The 12,116-nt window shown below is 42.8% G+C and overlaps 1 protein-coding gene across 2 annotated transcripts; it reads right to left on the bottom strand.

Moving 5' to 3' along the window:
* Positions 1-228: 228 nt before the first annotated feature.
* On the bottom strand, positions 229-10,220 carry cap2 (cyclase associated actin cytoskeleton regulatory protein 2). 2 transcript variants are annotated; one of them, XM_068746924.1, is made up of 13 exons: positions 9,935-10,220; positions 7,963-8,072; positions 7,771-7,871; positions 6,885-6,962; positions 4,479-4,622; positions 3,963-4,048; positions 3,666-3,765; positions 1,639-1,828; positions 1,298-1,461; positions 1,074-1,197; positions 895-977; positions 661-804; positions 229-572 (listed from the first exon to the last, which is right to left on the bottom strand). In XM_068746924.1, exons 2-13 carry the CDS (start codon positions 8,060-8,062, stop codon positions 489-491), a joined length of 1,398 nt encoding a protein of 465 aa, XP_068603025.1. In that variant the 5' UTR covers positions 8,063-8,072; positions 9,935-10,220; the 3' UTR covers positions 229-488. The 2 variants fall into 2 exon arrangements, with proteins under 2 accessions (XP_068603025.1, XP_068603024.1); XM_068746923.1 differs by having other exon boundaries at positions 3,666-3,771; positions 9,935-10,219.
* Positions 10,221-12,116: the final 1,896 nt, after the last annotated feature.

Below are 12,116 nucleotides of genomic sequence, written 5' to 3'. Positions count from 1 at the left end.
GCAGAGAAAGTTGTTGCCCAGTGTTTAATTATTTAAATGACTGCAGACCACCTGAGATTATTGCTCCCATCAGAGATAAATTATTCGAAATTAGATATAGTACGAATGAACAATGAATGTAAATGAAATGCACTCTTTATAATAATATAATAATCCAGAAAATAGCTTTGAAATTAATGAGATTTTTGAAGATGAGAACCATAAGTTTCTTATATTTCAACAGTTAAATCTGACACAAATGCCTTTATTGCTATGGCACAGACATGTAAGGAAAGCATCCGTTGTGTCTGAGGAGTCAACCGGACGCGTCCATTTAGTTTGAGAAGTTACAAAGTGCCACTAACATCAAAAAAATACAACATTTAAAAATTGAAGCTTGAATTTTCTGCATATGTGATCCCTTCTTTATCTCGGTAACTCAGTAATAGGGGGATGGAGAAGATAATAATAAAAAAAAATAAACAATGGTGACGAGGACTTGGCATCCTTCAGCCTGCGATCTCAGTGGGTTCTGTCACCAGTTTGAGGCCGTCCCAAACAGTCTTATACTGCTCCGGTACTGGGAACTCCCTCTGTACGACCAAGAACAAAAAAGGATCGAGACGCATTCTGAAACCATCAGGGAGGGCATCACAATCTCTGCTCATGTTTGACACTCACATAATCGTCATCTCCTTGTGGCACCATGATGTTCATCTCGGAGCTCTTGGCACTGACAATGTGACAGTTGAGGGAGTCTTTACTCAGGTAGACCTGGCAGCCCTCCGTCTTGTTGATGGAAATAGTGGGAACGGTTCCCAACACCTGTTAAATCAAACATAAATGAATTTGTAAAATATTTATTTTCCAGATGCCACATTAATCACTTTAGAAGTTTTTGTTTTTTTTCCTCACCTGTAACTTAATTGCCTTGGAGTTGATGATCTCTACAATCCCAACCACTTTCTCAAACACCAAACCCAACTTCTTACAGTTATCTGAAAGGAATCAAAAAAACGTAAAGGAAAATCCTCTCCCCAAATTAGGAAATGAATCAGAAAACAATGTTTGCAGCCTGCGTTCATGCAGCTCACCCACTATGATGGAGTTAATTTTCCCCTTAATCTGCAAGGTAGAGTTGCTGCAGTTGAAGACGTAGACCACTTGTTTCAGCTCCGTCTCGTCGATCACAAGGTCTTGTTTCTTTTCAAAGTTTTCCTATGAGGGAACAGATTGCAGCAAATAATCTGTATGACTAGTTAAAATAAATTGTCAATTCGTAATAGTCCATAAAAGAGAAAGTAAGCATTTCACCCACCACCCTCCATTTCTTCCCCTCCAGCTCCAGTAATGGGGGTCTTTTTTGGACAGCTGCTTTGGAGGACTTTTCAGACGCCGTGGTCTTTGTCTTGATCGGTGCTGGTTGCACATGTAGATCGGGGTTCTTGTGGGTCTTCTGGTCATCTGATACATGCTTCAGATCTTCATTAGAACAACAGAGAGCAAAATTATAAAAGCACATGCAGGGACGCAAGGTCGCTTCTAGCCAACCCCCCCAACCACCCCTCCTATTTGAGAAATAGCCACTAACCAAACTCAAAACGGTGTTCTCTGCTCTCTGTCAGCATCTTTACATGCACAGCACTGGAGTCAACGAACCTTTGGTGATGTCCATGCCCTGATTGAGCTGGGCAAACAATGCCGAGTGCTGCGCTGCTGCACTGCCCACTTCAGAGCCATCATCAGTGAAGACTGGAGGTGGACCAGGAGGAGGAGGAGGAGGAGGTGGGGGACACGGGGCAGCAGGGATTTTGGGGGGGTCAAAGAAAGAAGGGGGAGCAATTGGGCCCTGGAGAAATGAAGAAAGTGTTAGATGTAAATGTGTTCTTCAGAAAGGGGATCTGAGGCTAGGAGGCATAGTAACAAATCTCTCCAGCAGGAGGCGCTCGACACAAGAAATATCCTAAATCCTGGTGCAACAAAGAAATGTGTAGTGCGTCTGCTTTCTACACGCATTTGGGCAGCGTCGTTAACCTGTTGGATGACAAATGACTTGTGTTACTGGGATAAAGCAATTCTTTCCACTAGTGCTAAAGTAATCAATCAATTTGCAGAAGATGAATCGGCAACTATTGTGATAATTGATCAATTAAATCAATTAATCTTTCTCTGCTTCCAACATCTCAAATGTAACTTTTTTTGTTCTTTTTTCTTTGTGCTTTGTGACAGTAAACTTCATATCCTGAGGTTTTGTACTTTAATAGACAAAATAAGTGATATATAGTCTTCACTCAAGTCTTTGGGAAGCTACTGTTGCCATTTTCATTTCTTATCATTATCATTAATGGGATTAAAGAACCGGGGAGAGTTTAGGAAACTCTAACAGTGACTTTAAAGTAAAAAAAAATCATCTTCATTTGCAGAAGATATTAGTCCTTCCATTTTTAATCAACAAGATTGATATATTATAGCACATTTGAATGACTAACTTTTTTTTTTGAGTGACAAGTGTATGTGTGTGTGTGTGTGTGTGTGTGTGTGTGTGTGTGTGTGCAAGCGTGTCTCTAATCCCCGATCTGAACAGCAGATGACGGCTGCTCACATATGAGGACCAGCCATGCAGTTTAGGTTACGGCGCAGGCTGCGCGTACACAGACTCTTTGTCTGGTTCTGTATGTAAAGAAAACACCCATTGAAGTAAACCCTGAGGAACACCTGTTAGGCCTACACACTTCCAGCCTTGTAGGCAGGCCCGCTATCCGACAGCAGGCACAGCAGCTGACATGCAGCCGCTCCACGCTCTCAAGTTTCCCCACATGATCCAAACAGCTGTTTAACATCACATCAGTCATTTTGGGGGAAATAATAATATGTAATAAACACTGGAAACCACTCTAATGCCTGTGTGTTGGATATGGAGCTACAGCTAGCGGCTAGTTAGCTTAGTTTAGCATAAATTCTGGAAACCAGAACCTGATTTTAATGTAAGGCCTTAGCAGTAATAAGATATTCATATTCATGAAATACTGCACGCTATTTAATTAGCATTTATAGCAGGAGATTCTTGGCTAAATTATGCTAATTGTTTCCTTTTTGTAGTTTTGTGTAAAAAAAAAGAAATTCTTGAAATATTGGCTAGGAAAGAAAAAAAATCATGTAATTGAAAAGGAATATTACGCTAAAAAATAACTTCTAAATACAAAAATCCCCGCTCTGTTATGGCTGACATGTTAGCCATGCATCATAAAAAAATACTGAACAGCTTTTGAGTTTTGCTTTAGACAAAAACCTTTACAGACGGATGGACACAGGGATTAAAAAGAGGTCAAGTGTGTGTTGAAGGATTTGGTTTCAAACCATCATTATGTCTGGGATCTAGTGAGCGCGACTGCTGAGGACTCCCAGAGTCAAACACCCATAAACAGAAGAGTGTGTGGGAGTGACAGAGTTTTTCTGGGCTCCGTGGGGAATCACGGCGCTCAGCTACTGGAGAGGAGCTCATTCATTCATTCATGCTCTCCAGAGCCATTTATGTAACCAACTGCTCCATAACTAAAAATGGAAGTGTGTGAGCGGATACTAGATAATAGCTACCATAATAAACGAGTAATTATAAGGGGTTTTACAGGAGGATGTGGTCTGAGTGACGAGAAAATATCTAATAGATGAGCAGATGTTGAACTCACGCTCTTGCTCCACAGCAATCCCGTAGTGTGGTGCTGTTTGATGAACGACTGCATCTCGGTCCAGATTGATAAGTAAGCGCGCACCCAGTCGACGTGACGCCTGTCGCTGGGAGGAAAGGGCAGGTTGGAAATGAACACAAAATCTTGGTTTGCATTTTGTCAGCAGTGATGTTAATTATTTATGAGCTTTTCTGATTTATGCTTTCCACTGAAGTGTAATAACTGTGCACTCTCAGGGTAATCCTTCGGTGACACGTGCCCTTAATGTGAAGAACTCAGGGGCTGCACGGTGCTTACGTCTCCTTGTAGTCCTTCAGCACTCTGTTGGTGTAGAAGATGGCAGCATCGTTCATCTCCTTCACATACGGGCCGGGTTTCTGGCACTGAGAGGAGTTAAAGGTTATTATAAGAAGACTCATGTTACTGTCGGTGAACATACAAAACATGAAGGAAGTATGAGACCTTTTTTTAAAGTAAAAATCATAAAAAAAATAAAAACCTCTCATGAAATGGTGAAATCTTGTGAAGTGTTTTCTTTAAACAGAACCAGCTCCAGAGGATTTCTATGTTTTATCCAAGATGTAAATCTTTAATCTACTCACAATAATATTTATCTCTAAACTCAGAGGATCTTTTATTTTGAAGGGAAACAGAGACCAATAAATAAAGACAGATGAAAGGTCAAATATGTGCTGCTGTTGGAGAAAGAAAAATATGGTGGGTTGTTTTTAAATCTGTGGCCACTTTATTATGTATTTAAGTTGACTATGGTAATTAAGATGAAGTCATAATTAGTATTTTGCATTCCCTCACCACAGCCACCCAGCCCAGAGCAGGTATGCTCTCACTGACAGCCGAGAGGTGGTTGAAGAGGCTGCTGCCTCGGTTTCGTTCACGGAAGCTCTGGATCTCCTGGATGTGATCCGAGATTGGCTTCAGCAGGTCATGAAGTTCTGTCTGCAGAAGGAGAAGAAGAAGAAGAAGAAGAAGAAGAAGAAGAAGGGAAGATTTAAGTTTGAGCAGCTGGAAAAGCTTCAAAGGCTGCAGGAGAAGATGAATAAGTATCCTGTGTGATTTCACAATGCATGAAGATGAAAGGATTAGGGAGGATGGAAGGAGGTATTGCAAAAAAAAAACACTGCAGCAACATTTTATAACTTCTTACACATGTTTCAGATACTTTGGAGTTTACAAGCCCAGCGTTGTTTCCTCACACATCCGTGCCCAGCCTCTGTTATTCCTAAACGAGGCTGCAGGACAGCATCTAATTTAGAGCCTTTTTCCGTTGGAACGTCCAGATCTCAAGCTACGGTGTATCTCGTCTCCCAGCTCTCAAATCCCCGCCCCATCCCGCTGTTCCTGCAAACATTCCTCAGTTCATAGGGAGATCCCTCGGTCCATGTAAGGCATACGGCTCTTCCAGTGTTTACAGTTTATCTTCCATGCACACTGATTCAGGAACACGGCGCGTAAAGGGGGGCATAAAGGTAGTAGCTGATTGATTACAATGCACTTTATCGAGCAACACTAGATAAAGTTGATTCCACAGCCCACAATTCATTTGTATGTTTATGAGAGGGCGTTTACGTAACGCAGATGTAGGTGTGAGCGTCCAAAGTTTTCCTGAATCTTTGCTTCTCTAATTTGATGCTTGCGTGAAAAAGTAAAATCAAAAGAGATTTTTTTTTTTTCTCTCTCTCGCCATTCCATTCCAATTCTTACAGCTAGCAGATTAGCCTAGCGACCACAGCCGAGCATTGGCTAGTCACTAAAAAAAATATACACATGATGACTGCATGGAAAAGACAAGTGAGACAGACGGGAAGAGAAAAGAGCCGATTGGAGGATTGAACACGTCTGATCACGTGGTTTGACGGGTTGGTAAATGCGTTCCGTGCCTTCCAGCATCGCATCGCATCGCAGCGCGGATCAAAGTCAGAGGACGGCGAAGCAGGGTTTTCAAAACTGTGAAAGTCGAACCATCGACGCAGATGTGAAAACACACGCTCACACACACACACACACACACACACACACACACATGGGCTTAACAGGCCAACTTGAGGTCATGAGGGAGACTTTCATTCTCTCTCACACTCACACACTGACAGCAGGCTCAGATATAGAACATGCCCATAAAAAGTCAAAGAGCACAACAGGGCTGTGTTCCAGAGAGTGGCCAGTGTGTGTGTGTGTGTGTGTGTGTGTGTGTGCGTGTGTGAGAGTGTGTAAGTGTTTATGGGTCATGTTGACGGTGTGTACTGAACCGACGTCCCAGCCTCGTTGAGCAGATTTTCTCATATAAAAAAAGGCTTTCAGACAATCTGGACCACGAAGCTGCAGTTTTATATTAGCATTCTAAGATAAAATGGTAGCACATAAAAGTTAGAATTATAATACAGATGATTTTTGTTTTGTTAGCCTTGAACAACCTCAACTCCATTGAGTCTTCGGCAACGGGATGAACACAGGAAAGTCACTATTTCACAGTGTTCCAAACCCAAAAGAAATGAAAGAAGCACTTCATGATAGGACGGGGGGCGACACTGAAGCTCCATGAAGCTCCCGTATCCCTTTTTCCCATGTTTTAGTTTTAGGTTTACCCATTGATCTCCCCGTCCCTCTCCTGGATCGCCCCCCTCTCTCTCGCAGTAAAACCCCGACTCTTCCCTTGTTTGCATTACTGACAATCACTGGAAGCTCTTTTCACCGCCTCTCCACCAATGACCTGACAGGGGGGGGGGGGGGTAATCACTTCCTGGTGGGCACAAACAGAAGGCCAATGGGATGATATCATATCAGCTCTCGCTCACACACTTGTGGACACAGATAGCTTTCTCTCTCACCCCCCCCCCCCCCCCTTTCTCTATATTTGAACATGTTTGGAATGTGTTGCATTAGCGTTTTCTTGGTCAATGCGCAGCGTAATCCTCGCTGAACAGCCTGGCATGCTGGGAAATACAGGACGGGGAGGAGCTTATTCCTCTGTCTGCCTGCTGTTCTCGTGTCATTTCATCGGGAAAGCTGCACCGTCCATCACATGTAAAGCGAAATTATGATGCATGATTTAGATCTGAGTGGGATTAAAAACAGCGGGGGGGGGGGGGCTCATGGCTCTAACGCTTTTTTCTAATTTCCTCCAATATTCCATGCTTCAACCTAATAAAAGCATATCATAATTGACCACGCCCCCCCCCCCCCCCTCTCTCTCTCCATCACCTTTGCAGGTTCCTGATGTGTGGCGGCCATCTTGAGGAAAGTTCTCTGCGTCTGCAGGGCCTTGCTGACCATCTCCGCCTGTCGGAAAGAAAGAATCGGAACCAAACGGGTTAATAATACAACACATTTAAAGAGAACGTAACGAGCGGCGAGTTGATATATAACTATATATCAACAATGTTTCAGTACTCTGAGACAAGAGTAGCATGATATACTTACTCTCTCTTGTGTTTACACTTCAGACACACACACACACACACTGTCTAATGTGTGTGTTCAGGACCTCCAGTTGTGGGCCAAGAGGAACCACCAGTGAGGATTTGTCCATAAAAGGAGCTCTTGAGACTTAAAGAAAGTACCTCTGGCTCTGGATCACACAGTTCCCCTCCTCTACCCCGCCAAGCTCAGCGATACAAAGGTAGATGTCTTCTTTCAGGATGGATGGAGGATGAAGCTATTTTTTTTTTCTCCTCACATTTTGCCGTCATTTATCTTTGCCTGCATTTTCTCTTCTGTTTTGGAATTGGAAAGGATAAAACTGTCTTTTGTTTAATTCGTTCTTTATCTTGTAAATCCTCTCCTCCTCTATCGTGTTTCGCTTTACTCTCGTTGTCGCCTTTGTTCTTTGCAGCCTTTTTGTTCGCCCCAATAATTTTCATCAATCCTCGTCAAGTCCAGACCAACAAAAAGAAGTTGTTAGTAAACTGACAGTTACATGTTCGAGTTTGTTAAACTCGTTCTATACGCACCATTTCCTGTCTTTATTAATGTTGAGAATTACGATTAAATTGGTTTAAAGCTACAATTTAAACCGCCCGGACTTTGACAGTTGGGTAAGAGGACGCTCCTCTGGGATGTTTGGGTGAATAAATCAAACGCAGCTTACATGTGTCTCCACCTCCCTCCCTATGGCTCTGCTGATGCTCAGGTAGTCAGAAACCGGACCGTCCACTATGACATCAAAGACTTCCAGTTGCTGAAGCAAACCTGAAAGGGAAGCATCACTGTCTGTTAAAAGAAACGGGCGTTAGCGTCGGTTTCCTCCGAGCGGACTTTGTTTTGCGACGCGCAGACTTACCGCCATCGATGCCATTGACACAGTCGCCATTAGCCATCCCACTGGACGCCTTCTCCAGGCGGGTCACCGCTCGCTCCAGTCGTTCCATCAGACCCTCCATGGCTACACACCTAACGGACATGGGAGGGGGTTTATCAAGCTGATGCAGTAAGGATTCGTGATCCGGGGGGGGGCAATAGTGTGGCAGCGATGGTGATTATTCAACTTTTCCACCCTGCTTGCTACCTGTTCTCAGACAGCTGGCATCCAAAGCTGTAGGAGTTTACAATGGACGCTGTCTCTGTTTGAGCCGGTTGCCATAGTCACAACCTCCTGAACGTACCACACAGTTGATGCGCCCATTATTACGTCCCATAAATAATTTGACCCTCATTTGACGACTTGACCTTGACAACCCCTCCTAGAATTTAGAGTCACATTGATAGAATTGTTTGCTCGGTAATTATTCTCGAAAAATGTGTTGAGTTGATGAGTTCTTGGCTTGGAAATAATCCAAATGTTCCCAATATTTCAAAAATAATAAACTCTTACTCAATAAACAGTTTAATTATTCTTATTATTTTTCTGTTTTTATATTAATGTGCTTTAAATTCAGTCGAGTTGTGACGGACCGGTATTCAAAAAGGTTAGCTTTTTGCTAATAGACAAAAAACAAAAAACAACCTCCGCCACTGAATAACCTCTGTCGCTAACACCGACCAGCTATATGCATCACCGTGTGGCAACACAGACTTGTTTCCAATGTTTGTACGTCAACAGAGTGAAATTGAATCCAGCAGCCCATGACTCATTTACCAGGTAACACACACGCGTCATAATCCGACACCTGCTTCTTTCACAATCCAACGCCGTGAGTAACGATCCTTTCATTTACTTAAATACCGGTCTATGGAAAACACACGTTGAAAACACGGCGTGATTGTGGCTGCTATTCTCAATTGGGCTGCGCTCCTCGTCTGTAACCTTTAAAATGACTTCTGGCGTTTACGTTCACAACTCAGCAGTGATTTCAAGCATATTTGTGAATGGACAGAGTCCTCCCTCCGTCCCAGCAGACAGGTGGGCAACAGGGTCTGCCACATAAGGATTCCTTCCAACAGCTGTGAAACACACACGTGTTCCCTGTGCCCTGCATGAGTCTCCTGAACCCTCCGGCCTGTTATCTGATCTTTTGTGCTATATTAGGCCCACGGCCTTTCTGTTTGCTGCAAGATGCCCTGATTTAGTTCCTGTTGCCCAGTTCTGCCCCTTGTGACAGTTTAAATTCAGGAAACACGTGTAGAAAATAAGCACCTTTTAAAAAAACGATCCAATAATGCATGCCAACAAAGCTGTGACGTCATCGGGATGCGCTGTGTAAACAAACCTCTCGGTTTAAAAAAACACTGCTGCGTCATCTTTGCTTCTAATATAATTTTTTACATTGTTGGCGTTTAACAAAATGAACCAAAAGTGAGTTTTAGTCACATGACGCCAATAAAGATGATCGTTTTAAAAAATAAAGAAAAGATGAACAGTTTTAGAATAAGATCTGTGGCTGCAGGCAGAAATGTCTTTATAAGAAATAAGAGAAGATTCAATAAAAAATCAATAATTAATTAGTAGACGATAATTTCTTTAATTCTTCTGACCACTTAAGGATTTCCTGCGAATGTTGGTTCCCTAAAAAAAAAAAAAAAGGCTGTTAAGGTTGTAAACCTCTAATCAATGGGATTAATCGACCCATAAGCCTCTAATTACAAAATGAATGAGAGGCTGTATATGCAATTGGTCGACAATCAATCAATAGCATTGATACCTTGGCCGACTGGAGATGATCACAGAGTGTCTCGCAGGCCATGATAAAACATGACATGGCACTGGCATGCTGATGGGTTCCCTGCCCCCCCCCCCCCCCGCAGCGGGACGCGCGTCAGCCGGACCCAGAAAACCAACCAAACTTAACATTGTGATAAAGATTTAGAAAACTCACCTTCCTCCTCTTATCTGCGTAAAAAATAAAAATAAAAATCAGATGTTTTATTGGGATTCCCCCAAAACAAATCCGTTCCGGTCCGGGTTCTTAGCGGTGTCCTCCTGTCCTGCGGTCCCCCCCCCCCAAGCGCGCAGCTCCGCGCTCAGGACCGGGACTCTTCCGGGATGTCCTAAATTAGGAGTCCGGTGAAACGGAGAGTCGCTCGGCGCGTCCAGACCGGGACAATGAGTCGGTGCCTCCTTTCCTCTGCGCTACAACATGGCCGCCTCACAGAGCCACGGAGCCCAAAATAAACCTGTGTGGCGTCGTCTCCCGTGAGGAAACGGGACCTGCGCTGGTTCAAGTCGCCGTCGTCCTCGGGGGGGTCCCCCAGGGGTGCGAACTTGGGCCAGGGGTTGAATCACAGATCAGACTATGCTGTCGGATCAAGGGTCAAATGACTGAAAATAATCTAAAACATCCATAAAATGTAATTATTCTAATGAATTAAAACTGTGCGTAAAGGGAAATGTCATATAAATACCACTTCCTGCATCACATTGAAACCCATAAATCATTGTTGAAATTATGATTAAATCCGCACTAAAATTTCAATTACAATTTGCTGAGGATTTGCACCGACCAAATTTTCAAATGGATTGATTCAAATTTCTGTAAATTATGAAAAGGAAAAAGTCAGAGCACAGAGGGGTCTTTTTTTTGTAGATCTTGACACCGAACAATACGCCAAATCTTTCCGGGTGAAACACACAAGGAGTTCCTTATTTCAATGTTTCTCGAGGCCGCTCTGGAGTTATTTTCGCCTACAGTATATCAGATCATAATGTTGGCCACTTCTTTATTCATTCATTCATTTTCTTTCGCTCTTCTCCTCTTTGTGGGGTCATGGGGAGTTCCTGGAGCCTATCCCAGCATGATATGGGAGAGAGGCGAGGTACACCCCGAATGAGTCGCCAGCACATCGCAGGGCACAATCATACACAATTTAGAGAAATCAGTTCACCTAAATTGCAGGTTTTTGGAAGGTAGGAGGAAACTACCTTCTACATATATCCCTTATATCAACACCACACCAAAGTTGATATAAGGGAATGATAATATGTCATATTAAAGATGGTAGCATAGTGCGCCAGTTTAATACAACTTTTATCACGATTTGCTCCTCCTAGAGCAGCTGATAGCAGCTCTTGTTACGCCGTGTCCATGTAATGCCATCAGGAACTTTCTACTATCCCTATTTGGGGAAAGGCCCTTCTTTACTTTTGAGATAAACAAATAGATAACAAATCAGTTGTTTGACAATTGTATGAACAAAAAGATCAATTGAAAGTCTTGTAATACGATGGCTCTAAAGGTCATTTCTCTCTCGCGAACACAATGAGTTTTTACTACTAAACGAGTTTAATTCTATCATGTCTTGAGATCATGTGCTACAATTAGCTGCTTACTTCACATGGCTGTCTCGTGATTGCAAATTTCGTGTGCAAATTTCAACACTGGACTGAAAGGCTCCATGGAAGTCGAGGGAGACGGCGACATGGCAACACGCCGTCCTGACATGAATTATTGATGACAGGATGGATGAATCATTGATACCCCGAGTCCTGACAGGCTTTATTACGTGTCAGTCGCATCCATGTGAACTGGGTGTGAACGTAATGCGAGCGTTTCGAGTAAAGTCTCTCAAGATGGCTTCACTTTGACGGGAATCGCCTTGCAGGCAAAGGGATGAATTATTAGAGGACATTTTCTTTTAATTTTCTTGAGTTAGCTGCTAACTGCTAGCGGTTGCTTTCTCCCAGCTGGATGGTTACATAAATAATATTCAGGTGATGCTGTTTATACATGCATAGATTTGAGCAAGTTGATTAATGGCAGGAAATAGATCACTTATAGGTTTATGTATAGAATGATGAAAGTCTACTTGAGAACGTGTTTCACATTCAATAGGCTGACATGCAGCCTAGGTTGTTGTTGGTGTAAACTGTAAATAAACGTCACCAAGGTTTTTAAATGTAGAACATTTTATTCCAATTTTGGGTAAACTTGTGATGAAATGTTGAAGTAAAGCTTTTAATATCAGCAAGACCTTTGCATTTTAATAATACTTTACATGCCTTTATCCAGTGACAATAAAAAGATTCCTTTTTTTTGTCATTTCTTATTCATATTTCCCTTG

The sequence above is a fragment of the Brachionichthys hirsutus genome, chromosome 13 (genome assembly GCF_040956055.1).
Source record: "Brachionichthys hirsutus isolate HB-005 chromosome 13, CSIRO-AGI_Bhir_v1, whole genome shotgun sequence".
NCBI lineage: Eukaryota > Metazoa > Chordata > Actinopteri > Lophiiformes > Brachionichthyidae > Brachionichthys > Brachionichthys hirsutus.
Note: the sequence above shows the minus strand (reverse complement) of the source record. Positions and strands in the feature narration are given on the sequence as shown.

What these genes read in the sequence shown, in the direction of transcription:
- cap2 (XM_068746923.1), bottom strand. Translation starts at nt 8,062, where the DNA reads ATGGAGGGTCTGATGGAACGACTGGAGCGAGCGGTGACCCGCCTGGAG. An exon ending in GATTGCTGTGGAGCAAGAGC is followed by an intron (nt 1,829 to 3,665) that starts GTGAGTTCAACA and finishes TCATTTCTCCAG; the next exon opens with GGCCCAATTGCTCCCCCTTC. An exon ending in GGGCATGGACATCACCAAAG is followed by an intron (nt 1,462 to 1,638) that starts GTTCGTTGACTC and finishes GTTCTAATGAAG; the next exon opens with ATCTGAAGCATGTATCAGAT.